Here is an 18437-nt window from a genome sequence, read left to right as displayed (position 1 = left end):
CTATGAAGACATTTTCATCAAAACATTTTATTGATATGTAAAATGTTTTAAAAGTTCATTCTGTGTAAACGTGATCATCTCATGCTAACCGGGGTGTGCTGAGCACCTCTGTCTATCCATTAATATCTGGTGTTTGTCAGTCTGTGCTTTGTGTCTGATGTCAGATGTCTTTTTTGCAGATATTGATGAATGTGTAAACAACACTGTTTGTGACAGTCACGGGTTTTGTGACAATACGGCTGGCTCCTTCCGCTGCCTCTGTTATCAGGGCTTTCAGGCCCCACAGGATGGGCAAGGGTGTGTGGGTGAGTGTTTAGATTTCTTTCCCCAACGTGTTTCACATCCCCTCTCCCCCACTTAAATGTAATCAACACCAGGAGAGGTTGTAATAAACAAGGTAATTTGGGCAGAATTCATCATCATTTGATTTTGTCACACAATTTTGGGGATGCGCAGAAGGATGGCTTCTGAAATTGTTCAGGACATTAAGAACTAGAGAAGTAGGGCTTGGAATTTCACATATATTAAGAAAGAACATCTGTTGAAACTCAGCTGCGGGTTCGGAGCCCTTCTGGAAGAGTCCCTCCTGCACAGGAAATAGTCTGGTGTGTGGTGTAGCTTGTCTGTCTTCAAGATGTACCTCCTTAGGCGGTGTATTTAAGGAAAAGTGTTGGCAAGAGTTTCATTTTCCAGGAATGACACCCGTAAAATGATGCTTCGGATTGTGCAACTATATTTTTTTGGTCTGTCTGGGATTGATGGAGCTGGAAGGAATCTTGAATATCATCAGATGTCCTAGAACAGGGTCCAGCCCATGCTCAGATAGACAACATATTTCGTATTTCATTTTCTGATCACCTCTGATTTTTTAAATTAAAAAAAATTTTTTTTTAGATTTATTTATTTTTGAGAGACAGTGAGACAGAGCATGAGCAGGGGAGGGACAGAGAGAGGAGACACAGAATCTGAAACAGGCTCCAGGCTGCGAGCTGCCAGCACAGAGCCCGACACAGGGCTCAAACCCACGAACCGTAAGATCATGGCCTGAGCCAAAGTCAGACACTTAACTGAGTGAGCCACCCAGCCACCCCAGCTCTGAGTTCCTTAAATAGCGTTCATTGGGAAACATTTGCAATTAGAACCATTAAATGAGAAAGAAGATAGGTTAAATTCAGAACATCACAGACAATCAGAATTTTTCTTTACCCTTACTCTGTTCATTTTCACAGCAGATAACGTCTGAGGAGGAGTTAGCAACTTCTTAGTTTGAACATCTGCAATTAAAAGCATTAATTCATTTCCTGTGCAGATGAAACGGGGAAAGCAAAGTCGATTTGGAGGTTTAGTGATGAAATCGCTCACTTGAGTAGTCACGGCTTTTAAACCAGCACTGCCATAATTGCTAGTTCCAACTCCGACTTTAATCTCCTTTGCGCTAAAATACAGGCAATAAAAATTGTGTAAATATTTTGACTAAACAGGTCCTGTGATCTGGCTCCCACTTCTCAGCATCACCGCCTCCTTCTGCACCTTTTAAAACCTCTTGTGGTTGCCCATGCAACTGTGAAGTCACTGGACTGTTGTTTGCTCCTTTTGCCGGGAAGGGAAGAGCCTCCCGACCTCCCCTTGCTTGCCTGGGCTCATCCCACTTACTCCTGAAGATACTTTCACTCTTCTCCCAGACACTGTCCCTGCTCCATCATCTCTCTCAAGCTCAGCTCTGACCCCTCCTTCTGCTTCCAGCATACTTTCAGCAGGTGCAATCATAGTACTTACACACGTCAGGGGGAATTGTCTGTTTGTGTGTCCTGCCTCAGCCACCTTCCCCAAGGCCTCAAGATCCTGTGGTTGAGAGCCTTGTCTGTCTCCCCTGCCCGGGACTAATGTTTGGCCTATTGTGTGTGTGCAGTAAATTTTAACTGTTGCATGATGAGGTATATTAGGTGTCGGGCCACTGACATCACGCTGCTCCTGAGCCCCCGATTAATGTTCACTTCTAACCAGTCAGATGAGTGCACCAAACCCATCTTGACATGTCATTTCAGCCTACAAAACACCACCGTTAGAGAAGGAATATTTGTTATCATTTTATTGGGCTTCAGAGGTGTCATTTTATTTGCTCATTCACTCTCAAGAATATTAACTGAGCACCTAATATATGTACTTCATGCTGGGTGTTCTGTAGAATTTAAGAGTTGAATCAGCCCTGAGACCAAAATTTGGCCATGCTGTTTCCTCTTCTTGGATCCTTCCTGCACCCTCACTTCCCCTAAATCCCCACCAGCTCTGCTTATTACCCACTCATCCTTCATTTGGAACTTGGCTCCAATATCCTTTCCCTAACCCACCCCTTCACTTAAGGTCCACTGCTCCATCTGTTGTGGCCTGTGAGATGATCTGGTTGACTTCCCTGACTTGACTGTAAGCTCCATGAGGATAGGAGTCAGGCCATCATTTCCCCAGTGCCTGGCCCAGCGACGTAAACTAGAAAATATTTTTGGATTGAGTAAATTCATTCTGGTGGGAGAGATCTCAATAGTCGTGTAAATGATACATGCTAGAAAGTAGAAAGTTCCACTTGACATTTACCAAATTGATAAGTATGAACTGGCACATTTCTAAAGTCAATTTTTCTGGTCTAAATTATGACTGTCTGGGTTGATTAAATATGCCAACTCTCTGCTTTCCTTCATGTTATAATACCTTTTCATAAGCAAAACCCAGCTTATTAGGTTTATATCTGTTTATATACAAAGTGAAATGGAAAACTGAGGTAATTATCCAAATAAGTCAAGATACATAAACTTTTTGTCCAATTAACTGGGTATAGCAGGTGAAAATAAGATCTTTTCCCCTGAATGATTTGGGTAATTGCTCAAATATTTAACTTTGTATAAACCATCTCAGAGCACGCTCATGAAAGCTGATGTTTGTACATGTTTAATGCATAAAATACATGAGCATTTCAGATGTCAAGTCAGGTACTTTGTTGAATTGGACATTCATTAATAAAATTTCTTTGAAAGATACCAGGTAAAAGGTAGTATTGGGCAAGGTCAGACATTAGGATTAGCCTTTTTTTAGGGCTATGTGTTTGTATAATATCGAATAAAATGTACTCATTAGTAGATTCCTGGACTGTGTTTTAATTAAGTATAAAGTCCAGATGAAAAACACTTAGCAAAATAGAAATTACACTGTGGAACACCCACAGAATTTTTAGAGGCACGGTCAGTGATAAGTTATTGGAACACTTTGTTTCATGCGAATGATTAATGTATGCTGGCGAATATTTACAGGGGTCTTTCCTTTATTCCCCAAAGGGATACACAACCTGAATTCTGGTTGTAGAATTATGGACATCTTGGCAGCTAGAGAACTGTATTTTTAGTTATATGAGTAGATTTAAAGCAATTTTTTTAATGAATGTACGAAATGTTATTTCTGAAGTGCCAGTTTTGCTAATATTCCTTGAATTTAAAACTGAGAGTACATTGTCATTTCATTTAAGACCTCATTATGTCAAAAAGTCGAGGAAGAGAAAGTTACATGATCAGAGTGTACATGCAATGCTTGATTCCTTTAAAGAGGAATTGGAATTTGGAAACGTTGCGTTGTGTTTTCATGGTCCTTTTACACAAACCAAACTGTGCAGCCTGGCCTTTAGGAGCCCCTTCCCCAGAATACTAGAAGGGTTTGATTGCTCCCTGGGGACCATTTGTGACCAGTGGCCACCATGAGCCCTGGCGCAGCTGGTAAAACAGAGAGCTGTCAGGGGTGAGGCACACATCTGACTTGATCTGTGCTCCCTTTTCCAGATGTGAACGAATGCGAGCTGCTCAGTGGGGTATGTGGTGAAGCCTTCTGTGAAAATGTGGAAGGGTCCTTCCTTTGTGTGTGTGCTGATGAAAACCAGGAATACAGCCCCATGACCGGGGAGTGTCGCTCCCGGGCCTCGGGAGGTAAGTCACAGTGGCTCCTCCTGGGGACTTGTACCTACACTGGTTTGGGCCAAACACTCTGGGAGTGAGGTAAGAAATAACCGAATGTTCTGGCACACTGCTGTCTCTGGAAGCTTCCATGCTTTTTCCGAGCCTGCCTTATCAGTGAATTAGGATGTGGTCAGTGACAACTCTGAGCTAGATGGCCTCTCTTGTGTTTTCCAACCCAGAGACGCCATGTGTAGGGTAAAGGATCCAAAATGATGAGAACATTCACTGGGAATTGCTTAAAACTCAGAGAGAGCCATCAGCTCAGGGTTTAATATGGCATCATCTCATTAGGTTGCATAATCTTTCTTTTTTGGCCCTTGGAGAAACGTGTCTTGACACTTCTCTAAATTAAAAGCAACATATAGGCCTCTCAGGATCTACAAAGACTTCCACTTGGAATACTTAAGGTGTTTTTTCAGAAATTGGCCCAGAGAGTGGCTGTGTTTGCGTTCATTTAAAATTTGATTTAGTCTGTGTCGTCAGGGCACAAATTGAAATGGAGAACTGATGGTTTTCCAGATAAATTAATCAACTTCCAGATCACTCTCTTAGTTTGTGCCATGTAGCTATAGCCTGGTTATATTTTAACGAAAGCAAAAGACCAAATGATCATTTGAGAGCCAAATAAAATGAAACATTGGCCATTTGACTTTCTTGCTCAATCTCGGTTGTTTTTATCCATGTGTCTAAGAGTGCTCTCACTACTTCTCAACAGGGCACACTTGTTCTGTATGAAATAACCATCTTTGCAAGTAAAATGAAATGCAATTTAAAAATATCTTCACGTACACCTATTCTTCTTAATTGTTAGATATAGAGGGGAAGGGTACAGAATTACAGAATTACACAAAAAGACGATACAATGTGTAATTCAAAAACACTGTCTGTGAGGGGGAAGAGGTGATGTATTGCTGGAGGGAGGGGTTATTCCTCGTTCTAGTGACCACCTCTGTGACACATGAGCTGTAGAGAGAACACTTTTCATCTTAGTTGTTTCTAAAATAGCAAAAACAAACACACAGTTAAAAACCTGGCTGGCCCATAATGCGATTGGTTAAGTAACTGCCTTTTCCTATTTGTCTTTAGTTCCGTAGAGGAGTGCCTCGCCCATGGTATGATGGTGAATTTATAGTATTTGACTGAGAGATTATAGTATTATAGCATCATTATTATAGTAGAGTATAGTGTACTATATTATAGTATTATAATATTTGACTGAAATAATTCACATATCATCATATTGTACACTCATTAAATGATTCCTACGAACGTTACGTAGTCCAGATAAATGCATATAGTACAATGTTAAGTCACAAAATGGACTGTTCCAGTGATTACAGTCTGTGGCAGGAGGGAATAGGAGGACACATAAAATAGATAATTATTGGAATTAATGGAAATTTTAGCCTTTTTTTTATTTTCTAAATTTCTTATACTACCTCAAATTGGAATAACCATGGTGGTCTGTGATTTTCCAGCTGTGTAAGCTTGGGCATATCATTCCACATTTATGAGGTTTGGTTTTCTCACTTGTAAAATAGAAAGGTTTTATTTACCTCACAGAATTTTATGATTTAAAAAAAAAATATCCTATATGTAAAAGGCATTTGTTAATGGCAGAGTACTATATGAAGTATTAAAATAGTAAGCTATGATCCAAATACTTAAGGGATATCTATTTCTCATCCTTTTATGATCTTTTCTGAAATGGTGGACCTTTTTAACTATGTTTTTTCCTAGATAGGTATTTTTTTGCTGGAATGTTTCAGCAACATCAGGGAATGGTTCATTCATTTCACGTAGATTCAGTTTATGTAAATATCAAGGAATGGTTCATTCACTTCACGTAGATTCAGTTTAGGTAAATGTCTGGGATCCTAAAGTTTGTTCATTTCTTTTTTTTGGAGATTAATAGTACCTTAATAGGATCGTGAGACCATCTGAATCATATTTGGTGAACTGGAGTAGTTCATCATAAATGGCTTCTTAGGGACGCCTGCGTGGTGTAGTTGGTTCAACATCTGACTCGTGATTTTGGCTCAGGTCATGATTTCACGGTTTATGGGTTCAAGTCCCACCATCAGGCTCTGCACTGATGGTGTAGAGCTTTCTTGGGGTTCTTTCTCACTCCCTTTCTCTCCACCCTCTCTCTTTCAAGATCTCAAATAAATAAACTTGAAAAAAAATTTTTTTAACTGCTGCTTAAAACTGTACAGTGATTCATTTTGTAAGCTTTGTTCCTCATCTCCTGTTTTTAAGCTTTTCTTTAATTAAGTCCCTAACATTTGCTTTGCCTTTTTTCCTCCCTTAGAGTCCTTGCTCTCATCGACTGACTGACTCTTTCTGGAAAGTTCTTCCAGTCAGAATTCACTAAGTACTGTCCTGCGTTTTTAAAGAACTTGGTTTTGAATACTCAGCTTCATAAAGCTGCCAATAGATACATAGTTTCTCCTTCCTCTTTGTATCTAATCTTTTCTTTTATGGTTTCTTACATATTTTCCCCATAGTTCTCTGGCTTCTGCTAAATATTATACATACCCAGTTGTTTTTATTGGTCCATGTCAGTATAATCTGACTAATTTATCTTGTTTCTGGCAGCTCTACCATACCTCAATCTGCAGAGTTCCTGGCGAACTGTAACTGATTATATGCAGCCTTCAGATTGTCTATGATGATATCTTCATCTGAGCAATTCTCTGTCAGGGTCCTGAGAGGCAGGCCAGCTGTCAACTGCAGGAGGAGACTTCTCTGCCCGACTTGAGCAGGGCTGTTTAATTGACCTGCCGTTTGAAAAGGCATTTGAAGCTAGGAATCCTGGAAAAGATAATATAGTTTCTAAATATTTAAATTTTCACTTAAAGCGTATCAATGTACATTCATTTGCCAGTCTTTGAAGGAGGGCCGAGAACTTGTTTTGAGTACAAGTCCACTCTTAAGAGTCCTGCATGGCTTGTCTTGCATAAACTACATTACGCATGATCTCCACCACCTACTTTAGAGGGAGAAAGAATTTAAAGGCCTTTGCCAAGTACGTGAGTGTAAAATTCCTCTAGATTTTTATCGTTTTTCTCAATTTTTGTGTAGTTGTCTTCTTTTAACGTTTATTTTTGAGAGAGAGAGGCAGAGACAGAGACAGAGCATGAGCAGGGGAGGGGCAGAGAGAGAGGGAGACACAGAATCTGAAGCAGGCTCCGGGCTCTGAGCTGTGAGCACAGAGCCTGATGCAGGGCTCGAACTCACAAACTGGAAGATCATGACCTGAGCTGAAGTCGGATGCTTAACTGACTGATCCACCCAGGCACCCTTACAGTTGTCTTATCCACACCTAATTTGATAGCGTTCCATTTACTGAATCAACTTTAGTCTTTAACTTGTTCTATAAACAACTCCTCGCAATTCATACTTTATTGGTGTATATACTGTTTAATTATGTAATTACAGTAATTAATACACTGGCACAGAATGTTTGAGAATAATCACAGATGAGTCTTGGTCAGCATACAGCTCAGCATGTGAGAGCAGGAAATGTGTGCTTCTGCCCAAGAGCAGCTTCCTGGCTGTGAGCATTCCACCTGCTGTGGGCACAGGCCTGGGTGCCTTTCAGAGGGCAAGAGAACATTGGTTAACGCAACAAGTTGGTTAAATGGGGGCCATCTAGAAGAGTTTGTATCCTACTCCAATCAAAGGATCTGCCGTTACACAGAACAAAACTTTTTATACCAAATTTAAGTGAGGGTTTTTAACAAAGATTCAGAATAATTTCACTATATACATTCTAGACCAACAGCTCAGATCTCATCCTTCCTGAAAAGTAATTTGGAAAGGAAAGATGAATTTGCAAGAAAGATGAATTTTACTAAGCTGCTAAATTTCCCCAGGTCGGAGGGGATCCCACCAATGAGCAGTAGCACAATCCACAGTGGTATCGTACTGAGGACAGAACAGGAGCCAAGGGGTGATGTCAGGAAGGCAGATTGCAGATCAGTGCACAGAATTTTCCAATAACTAGGGATAGGTAATGGTCATGAAATTATGGGTGTTTCCCTAGACGTGTCCCAAAACAAGTGGGATACCCACTGGTCTAAGGGTACCCCCTTCCCAGCAGGGTATTGTACCAGGTAGCCTTTATGGTACTTTTGAATTTTAATGTCCTAGGGTTTTTGTTTCTAAACTACTTCTTGGCTCCCACCTAATATTTTTTAGGTCTGGTCTAATGGTTTTCACTGCCTGGGCCTTTGGCCACTGATTTACATTGTTGTACATTGCCTAAAAGCACCTGCAACAGAAAGAACTAAAAAATGTCCATGCCACTCATCACGTGTAAGAGGGTATGGATATGATATATAGCCTGATGCTTTTATTTTCTCAGTGCCTGTGATAATTGCTCCATAAAAACTTTATGTCCTCGGGCACTCTAAAAGAAGCAGTAAATATGTGGTCTTGGCAACTGCAGCCTTCAAGCCTTACCCACAAAATGCTGCTCTCTGTCTTGATTGGTGCACAGAGGAGACTCTGGGGTAGGAACTGAGCTTATTTTTAAAACAGAAGGTATAAGGAAAAGAACACAAAAAAGATATATGTTATAATCGAGGCAGGTGTTCCTCACTTGAAGAAAAGCAAATAAGCGAGATCAGAAATTATACAACATAAACTGGAGTGATTATTTGCATTATAGAAGAATTGTTCTTTATGCAGTTTATTGCAGTGTTTTCTTAGATATCCATTTTTCTCTAAGGTATTTGAGAGCTTATTCTCACATCACAAGGTAGAGCCTAGGCTTCTACAACTAGGAAGCACCTTCATGGTTTTCTAGCCCAGCTCCTGTATTTACCTGTCAGGAAGCCGAGGCCCAAGGAGAAACTCTGAATGCTCTTCTTAGGGTCCCACAGCTAGGGCTGTGCGGGAACCTAACCCCGGGATCTTTTCCATTTTGCCATTCCCCTTCTCGAGGCCGAGGACCCCATGACTCCAACCTCTAACAATTGGCTTCCTGGGGCACCTGGTGGCTCAGTTGGTCCGGCCTTTAGTTTTGGCTCAGGTCGTGATCTCTGGGTTCATAGGATCAGGCCCCATGTGGGGCTCTGTATCAGGAGTGCAAAGCCTGCTTGGGATTCTCTCTCCCCCTCTCTCTCTACCCCTCCCCTGCTCACACTCTCTGTCTCTCTCTCAAAATAAATAAATAAACATTTTTTTTTAAACTGGCTTTCTTTTTGAAAAAAAATAATGCATGTGATTTTATTTAAAACAATGCATATTCTTCTCAGAAAATTGGCTTATAGGAAAATATATCAAAAATGAAAATCCCCCACAGTGGCACCACCCAGGAATAATCTCTGTCACCGTGCTGGCCTCCAGATTCTTTGATGGGGACCTCCAGGCTCCACCTACCTCCACAGAACTGTCCCCCATTTGATCCAGGGCCCCCAGGCTTGTCTGCACAGAGCGCCTTTCCCTTGGGCCAGTGGAGAGCACCTACATGCTAAAGCCATTCGTCTTGCTGCTCATTCCTTCTTGTGAAACAACCGACCGTGGTTTCCCATCTTCCCTCCTCCTGCTTTCCTTCTGATTGATTTAGGACATTCCTTCCCCCATCCTCCTCCCTCTTGCTCTGGTCTTTTTCTTTCTCATTTCCAGACTCTTTTTCCTCAGCCCAGTCCTTAAATAATAATGTCCCGGGGAGTTGCATGTTTAGGCCTCTTTTTACTCTCTGTTCTTCTCTTGGGATATTTAATCGTCTTCCCTGAGTCAACTCTTACTTACGTGATACAGCCTGCCAAGTATCTTCTGCCTCCACCTCTGTCCTCAGAGCCACACTCCTATTTCCAGCTGCCTATTATTGGCCCTTTCTCCCAGGGTGTCTTGTCAGTGTATCTGCCTGAAATTATCCCCAAACCAAATTCATTACCATCCCTTCTCCAACCTGTGTTCACTCATTAATTGCCAAACATCAGTCCTGGAAATCCTGACATCACACCTTAATTTTTATCCCCATTCATCCAAGCCTCCAGAACATTCTGCCAATTCTATCTCAACAGTGTCCTTCAGCTCTCCCTACTCCTGTGTTACCACTCCCCTGGGCCAGTCCTTCAGCAACTCTTACCTGGATCATGGCGGTAGCTTCCTGACTTCCCTCCATCCCCTCCCACCGATTCCTCTTCCTCGCTGTTGCCACCATTGATGTTTTCAAAACATGAATCTGGTTTTATATTTATTTTTATTCAAGATTTTATTTAAATTCCGGTTTGTTAACATTCAGTGCAACACTAGTGTCAGGTGTAGGATGTAGTGATTGATCACCACCTACAACACCCAGTGCTCATCACAAGTTTTAGCTGCTTATTGCTGCCTACAGTGTGAAGTCCAAAGCCACTGGCAGGGCGGCAGGACCCTTATACTCTGCCTTACTCATCTTTGCGTCCCCTGTAACCTTGCTCACTGCCTCACCTATGGCAGACACTCACTACCTCTTGAATCAAACTGCGTCTCGACATTCAAGAGTGTATCCCCTCTGTATTTATGGTGTCATTCCCAGCTAGTTCTGTAGAATTAAGTACTGATTCGTTTTATCAGAGATAGATTGGAGGCCACACTTGAATGAGGAATGATCTATTTATACTTCCTTGTAGGGTGGATGGTTCCTTCATGTGTTTCGGTTAAATAACAAGTAGAACAGAAGAATGAAAGTGTTTCCCTGCTGTCAAGGGACACATGTAAATCATCCTCCTGATTCTGACAATTGAACTCAAAGAGCATCCTTGTTCTCCTCCTAGAGAGGTCCGCTACAGGTTTTATGTACGTACATATTTTTTTAAAGGCAGGAAACCACATATAATATCATTGAACTGTTACATTTGGCGGAGTAGGGTTTTTTTTTTTTTTATGTGTTTAGTTAACCTGTAAAATAAATTAGCATTGAGACAGTTTTTTAAAAATAATTTCTGATTAGAAAAAAAGACCTTCGATAGGAAAAAAAAAATGAAAGACAGTGAGAGCATAGTATTTAAAATGCAAACATTGTAAAATGCCATAAAACTCCTGAGGTCTTACTGTGTATTTGTAATGGATCTATACTATAAATGTAGGTAAGGCTAGGGAGAACATACTCATTTGTTGGCGGGGGGGAGTTGAATCAGGTTTCTTCCCATGTTCAAAGAGCATAGAAGAATTTACTAATTACCAAACTGTGCTTTTACTTTTATGAAATTTTTTACTTGCTATATATAAGATGTAAAATAACATCTGAGTTTTTAAGTGAGGAGATGTCCGTGTTTGAATGAACTGATGGCAGTTGATGCAAGTGACAGACTCCAACTGGATATGAGCCATTGCATGTTCTTGAGACAGGAGATGCCCACACTGGTGCGGCAGCAGTCATTTGGGGCCCTGGCATTTGCTATAAATATGGCCCAAAGAGGAGGGGTTGGTACATTTCCTTTAAACATTTCCTGATATTTTACCTGTCACCTCAGATGTGGCGTTACTGTCCCAGTCATCTTCACAGGCCCTCACAATGCACCTGTGACAGCGTTTTGCCACGACGCTTGCTGCTGTGACATCCGGCCTCTTCTCTGTCTCCACGGGCGCCACCTGCTCACATGTCTCTGCGTGTCACACCCGTTTTTCTTTCTCCACGGAACGTCCTTCTTCTTTCAGGAGCCTCCTCTTTCACCCCGGTCTTGTTCTGACCTTCCCGGTGTCCAGTCCTGTCTCCATGAATCACAGGCTTTCTCTCCTCCACCCCCCCAGCCCCAGCCTGTTGTTATCTCAGGCTCGCTTCCCCTGTTCTCTTCTGTTCCTTTGCTGGAAAAAGAAACAAAAACAAAGAACCTTCATTCAACCTGGCTGGTATTTATTGCCTGCCTTTTAAGTTGAGGCCATGAGGTGAGTCTCAGAGAGTGGCATTGTCCTCTACCCAGTGCCTAAATCAGGAACACGGCTGTCGCTTGTTGCATGACAGCACCTCCCGGGCTCTCTGTCACCTTCAGTGACTTCCTTCGCAGACCACCACTCCCCTCACCCCGCTCTGCCCAGACCTGAGTACAGTCGTCCTTTTTATTCCTCCTCACCCCTGTCCACCTTATCTCCTGTCCAGTTTCTCTAAAGTTATTTTTGAAGAAGTTGGTTCACATGTCAGCTCTCCAGGCAGCCTTCTGTGGTAGCCCTGCCCACCCTATCCCTGTGGAGTGTGGCTTAGGTGCTTTACTCTTGCTCCCTGAGCATTGTCACAGCCTGACTCCCCCATCTGCTTGACTTAAGGACAGGAACTGGGTGGAGGAGTCCTCTTCCAAGTGCTTTTTCTCTTATGCTTGGCTTTCTAATCTTTTGACTTGGTCCATATCTTTACCATCTGTTCCCATTCTCCCTTTTTCCTTGCATTCATTCCTGTTCAGCCCACTCCTATTGTCCGTGCTTGTTTTCTGAAACTCAACAATGGCTGTCTCCTGAATTCCACCTAAAAGACACACACTTTCAGGACATCTGGAGGGCTCAGTTGGTTAAGCATCTGACTCTTGATTTCGGCTCAGGTGATGGTCTCATGGCTCGTGGGGTCAAGTCTCAAATGGGACTCTGTGCTGACAGTGCAGAGCCCGCTTGGGATTCTGTCTCTCCCTCCCTCTTTCACTTGTTCTCAAACTTGTTATTGCATTCTCACTTTCTCTCAAAATAAATAAACTTGAAAAACACACACGCTTTTTATTTTTCAAGTCTTGGAGAAAACTAGGAAAAAAAGGAAATATATGAATTTTCAAGTTCTCTTTTATTCCTTCTTAGAATATTATGCTAAAAATTCTTTTCCCATAAAAAACAGGAGTTGGGGAGCCTAGGTGGCTCAGTGGGTTAAGTGTATGATTTCAGCTCAGGTATCAGGCTCTGTACTCACAGCTCAGGGCCTGGAACCTGCTTCGAATTCTGGGTCTCCCTTGGTCTCCCTCTCTCTCTGCCCCTCCCCTGCTTGTGCTCTGTCTCTCTCCCTCTCAAAAATAAATAAACATTAAAAAAATAATGAAAAACAATAAAAAACATGAGTTGGTATAAAACATTAGTGCCTATGGTGATTTTAAAATAAAAAATGGAATAAAGCTTTGTGAATGATTGAGTTGAAAGTAATTTACTGAATATCACCAGGGTTAGAGTTATATAAATTGATGCCTTTTTAGGACTCTAGCAGGTGTTTTACTTGGAGGCATTGTTTGCTCATGGGTATTTGCTCATGGGTCTTTGGTCATTGTCGTAAACCTGACTGTCCCAGAAAGGTATGAAGAAGATTAGCTCATAAAAGCCTTCAGAATACTTTGCAAATGGAAATTGAATGACAGGGGCCCGTTTAGAATGCTCGTGTCTCCCTTAATTAGAAAAATGTTGCAGATTTCCTCAACCTGACAGCAAGGCTAAGATTAGACCGAAGGAAACCATCCTCTAAATGAACACCACATCTTCTTCTTTCTGAGGAACCAAGAGAGAAGATGTTTCTAGAAAGTGCTCTTCATAAGTGGCACCATATGACTCAATCCATGACTTTCTCTTCAGAGCCAGGGAACATGATTATACTCTATGTGACCTGGTGGCTAAACTGTATACCAGCAAGGATTATATGCTGTCCCCTCCCCATTTGGCTCAAAGAAGTGAAAAAATAAGTAAATAAAACAAATTCATGCTAGTTGAGATGCTAAGAAGCTGAGCCCCATAGAAGAGGTTTCGGGAAGGCAACAGGCATGAGACATTGGACCCAACCTAAATCATCTCTTCTGGAAAGTAAGGATGCTTTGTAACCTGCACATACTGTTTCATGGAGTTGCTCTGTGGATCACAAGAAAGGGCCTCTGTAAAAAATGTTTCAGAAACATGTGTAAAAGTTCAAAAAACTCACTTCTTACCATCCTCCATACCCTAGGATTATACTATGCAAATTGCTGTTTATACATAGATGTGATGCCAACCTCTTAATAAAATTGAAAAATCAAATCCAAAGATACCGGAAGAGAGGTAGTATATTTCTTAGAAGTCTGTGGCATGAGGTATGTTGTATGGCTCATGTTACTCATAAAATCTTTAATAAAAATAAAATTTATTATTTTTACTGCCTGGCACTTTACTATCCATTGATTAGATCTTTTAAAATTGCTTGGCAATTTAACCATTTTTCCTGTGGCAGCAAGTGACCTAAACTCATAGAGATTCTTTAAAGAAATCACATTGCATTGTGTTTACTGATGAGTTTTCCCCCCAGTGGAAAAATGCTCTAGGAAGTTAATTATTTAAAGGTTAGAAAGATAGGGAAATTGCTGTTGTTTCACAAAATGACCTTTGTGGACTGGTTTTTTTGAAAAGAATTTGCATCTCTTTCCAAACACAGATGAGGGCCTGACTAACCCCCAATTTCAGCTGTATAAACATTGAGCTTTCAAACTGCTGGGATAAAAAACAAAACTTGTAACAACTGATGTAAAACCTGAATAACAGGATGATATTACTGGTTGTCTCCCTTATGCAAAAACTTGTGAGTTTCCTTCCAAAAAAGAAAAAGAAAAAGATAATTTTATTTCTTAGTTTATGTGCTATGAATATAACAAACATTGTAGAAAACAGGCCTAGGTGTGTATATATATACGTATATATACGTATGTGTATATATATATATATATGTGTGTGTGTGTATATATATATACGTATATATATGTGTATATATATATATATATATATATATATATGTGTATACATATATATAAGTTTTTGTCTCCTACATAAGCCTCTGGTGTCTGATTACTTAGGAATATAGCAGTTTTCATGATGCCCTACTGTATAGTATTCCATGTTGTAAGAAATGCCATGACATACTTACAACTTGGAACGCAAGAAGAAAACAATTATTCAGCCCTCTCTTTGCACAGACTGTAAACTTGATTGACAAGCTAATTACGCTGCTGGTTTGATTTGTATTTCCAAATGCATACGTTAATAGCTGTACTTTTAGGTCAACTGAATAAAATGAGCAAAATCATGAGTAATGGGCTGCCAATTAATTTACAAGTGTTGGGGGAAAGTTTATAAATTTTTCTGCAAGACTCATGGTGGATTTTAATAATAACTTCAAATGCCCTTTTCCCAAAGAATTCTGTTTATAAGAGCTTGGAGCCCCTCGTAAAGAGAAGGAAGCGGTGGTTGACTGCTCTCTGCGTGTGGGCACAACACATTTCTGTCTTTTGCACACTTGAAAGCTAGAAGAGATGAGGGCTGTGGCAAGTTTTACCTGATTTCACATCCAGGGAAATGGACTTAAAACTACTTCATAATCTGTTGTAGAAATCAGCATTTCCTCTTTTTCCTGGACCTGTATTCAAGGTTGGAATTTGCCATCAGCTATTGACACTGACTTAGAATCCAGCCTGAATTATGTCAAAGATAGAATGATCTAACAGCCACAATCAAGTGTGAAAGGGATCTTCTACATTCTCATTGATGTTCTGTGTTTTGAGAGTAGTATGTACATCAGAGTTTTGTTTGCCATTTTGCTTGTTTTCCTTGCCCTAGGAGGAAAGAAAGGGTAGTCGCTTTTCTGATAGAATTTTATGGAATTCTATTTTAGGAACACTTTTGCTAAGTGGCTTATTAATCTAGTCCTTACAGTCAATCTGAGCCTGCCAAATTAAGTATATAGGGCACTATTGTGAAAATAACTCCTTAAATTGTGCACCAACTGCACAATTAATTAATTGTGCACCAACTGCAAAACAAAGGTAGGTGTTGACATTCAGGTCTTATCCTCACTGGCAAATGTTTTCCCTTTGTCCTTGTAGTTTCTTCATATCTAAGAAGGGTTCTAATGAAAATATTTCATTGAAATTAATCTCAGTAATTGTCATGGCAGTAGTCAGCTTTTATTTGATATAGCATAAAATAAGTCCTAAATGGATCATACACAGTAACTGAACTCTGCAGCATATGGTGGAGAAGAGATTAGACCACTTTACAAGCCTACTCTCAAAATACTGACCTTTTTTTAAGTTTTATTTATTTATTTTGAGAGAGAAGGTGGGGGAGGAGCAGAGAGAGAGGTAGAGAGAGAGAATCCTGAGCAGACCTCCGCACTATCACCACAGAACCAGATGTGGGCTCAGACCTATGAACTGTGAGATCATGACCTGAGCCAAAATCAAGAGTCAGACTTAAGCAACGGAGCCACCCAGGCGCCCCCAAATACAGTACTTCTAAAAGCTTTTAAAAGCACAGTCTTGTTCATAGGCTATAAATCTGATGGGATTAAATCATTTATAGTATTATCTGAAAGTAAGTGAATTTTGTTCTCATTGTTTGTATTCTCTCATATTACTTTGTCTTTTATCACAGAGGGTTAAACTGAGTCTGTTGGAAAATATATTCCTCTAGAACACACATGAGCCAGGACTAGAACCGAGCCTTGAAATTCTTCCCCAAGGCTTAGCTGGCACTCATTGTTTCATTCAAAGTCCTATATTCACAGCATTTTAAGTAGACTTTCAGTAACAAAAGGTTATTTTATAGATTTGGGGTTATTGCAGTGTTTTCCTGGTTATTATACTCTGCCTTGTACTGTTCAGAAAAGATTGGGGCATTGTTGATTCAAATAACCACCTAAGAGTTAAATATTTTGTGTGGCCCCACATCTCTGGTCAACTGTTGGGGAAAATTTTCATTGATTTAAGTAGGTGTTATAGCTCACATAGAATGGGCCTATGTTTGGCAAGAAAGCAGATATGGAAACTCTTCTCATGGCCAAATTTATAGGAGTATAGCAATTGGTTTAACGTAAAAGAAAATGATTTTGACAGATTTACACTCTTGGGGTGTGTTAGAAATGTATCAAAATTCCGGATTCCAGTGCATTTTTATCTTGAAGTGGAAGGACCCACACCTGAAGCAGAAGGCCGTTTTGTGTAAATGAAATGCTGCTGGCACCCCCGCCCCCCAACCCCCCCCCCCCACCGTCTATCTCTTTATTATTGTGTTTTCCGCTCTGTTGTGATACCCATCTGGTGTGTCCTAGAGGGCCCCCTTTCACTCTCTCCACTCTCTTTAGACTTAGATGATGATCAACCCAAAGAAGAAAAGAAAGAATGCTACTATAATCTAAATGATGCCAGTCTCTGCGATAATGTGCTGGCCCCCAATGTCACCAAACAAGAGTGCTGCTGTACCTCCGGCGCCGGCTGGGGAGACAACTGTGAGATCTTCCCTTGCCCTGTCGTGGGGACTGGTAAGGACCAGCTGAGCAGTGTGTTCACACTTGGGTTGGGTCCTGTGGTGTCCAGGGCCTTGGAAGCTTCTCATTTTGGTTGCTGCATTGAAGCCTTGAAAGGATGACATTGACTGGTACCTGCCGTAGTGGCATCGAGATGAGATTACCGTACAGTACGTTTTCATTCAGAGCTGGAGCCATCCCCCTCATCCCACCTCAAAATGAATTCTTAAACTTAACATCAGTCCATCGCAGAATATACTATTACAGTAAGGTTCCATATGATATTTTGGCAGAAAGGCAATTCGGTTTTATTCCATTTTTAAGTTAAAACCCGTCTTTGGCTAAAACTGATCCCGCATTATCCGTAGCTAGAGCTTGCATATTTAGGCTAAGATCTTGCCTGACTGGAATCTTATTCAACTTTTAAAATGCTAGAAACCACAGTAATGGAGAAGTAAGTCATAACATCAGTCAAAACGTTGGTAAGTGAGAAGTGCATGAACTAGGAGGGTTTTTTTTTTTTAATTACAAGTAAAAAATTTTAAAGTCATTAGATTTATTTGCACCTAATCCATAATTTTGGAAATTATACTGAATTTATTTGTCCAGAATAGATGACAAGACTTGCCTTAAAGTTAATGGAGTCTGGGGGAAAAAAACCCAAAAACTGAATTTCAAAATTTAAAACACACATTAATGGAGAACGTTTATTTTTTTCTCTTTTCAACTGTTTTTTTTTTCTTTTTTTTTTGGTCCCTCCTGAAATCAGCTGAATTCACTGAAATGTGTCCTAGAGGGAAAGGCTTTGTCCCCACTGGAGAATCCTCTTATGATGCTGGTGATGAGAACTATAAAGGTCAGAATCAAACAGAAATGAATTTGTAACACGTATGCATATCAGCATTCCGGTGAAAGCATGGCTTGGGCTCCACAGAGTTATAGCTCTTCTCATCATAGAAACTGATTAGAAAGCCTTTAATTCTTCTAGGGGAAGGCGCCTGTCAACTCTGGGCAGCATTTGGTCTTGGGAGTTAGAATACTTAAGACCACGCAGCCCTGGGATGTCATGTGACCCTCCTGAGTTTCCATCTCTTCATCTCGGAGATAGGAATGATGTCTCAAGGGTTATCGTGAGGATTAAATGAGATAATATACTAGAAATACTTAAAACTCTGTACCTAGGAGGTGCCTAATAAATTTTAATAAATTTATGCTTTTATTCCAGAGGT

At 40.7% G+C, this 18437-nt stretch overlaps 1 protein-coding gene across 13 annotated transcripts in view; it reads left to right on the top strand.

Annotated features, from left to right (window-relative positions):
* LTBP1 (latent transforming growth factor beta binding protein 1) overlaps positions 1-18437 on the top strand; it is a 403075-nt gene that overhangs the window by 353990 nt on the left and 30648 nt on the right. For 5 of the 13 annotated variants that reach the window (XM_043553208.1, XM_043553205.1, XM_043553207.1 and 2 more), the window contains 4 exons: positions 180-305; positions 3819-3962; positions 17047-17223; positions 17978-18064. In XM_043553208.1, coding sequence (XP_043409143.1) covers positions 180-305; positions 3819-3962; positions 17047-17223; positions 17978-18064 — 534 coding nt within the window. The remainder of the gene's footprint in view (positions 1-179; positions 306-3818; positions 3963-17046; positions 17224-17977; positions 18065-18437) is intronic. The other 8 variants (XM_043553210.1, XM_043553206.1, XM_043553216.1 and 5 more) reach the window with 2 other exon arrangements.

The sequence above is a fragment of the Prionailurus bengalensis genome, chromosome A3, assembly GCF_016509475.1.
Source record: "Prionailurus bengalensis isolate Pbe53 chromosome A3, Fcat_Pben_1.1_paternal_pri, whole genome shotgun sequence".
NCBI classification, from domain to species: domain Eukaryota; kingdom Metazoa; phylum Chordata; class Mammalia; order Carnivora; family Felidae; genus Prionailurus; species Prionailurus bengalensis.
Note: the sequence above shows the minus strand (reverse complement) of the source record. Positions and strands in the feature narration are given on the sequence as shown.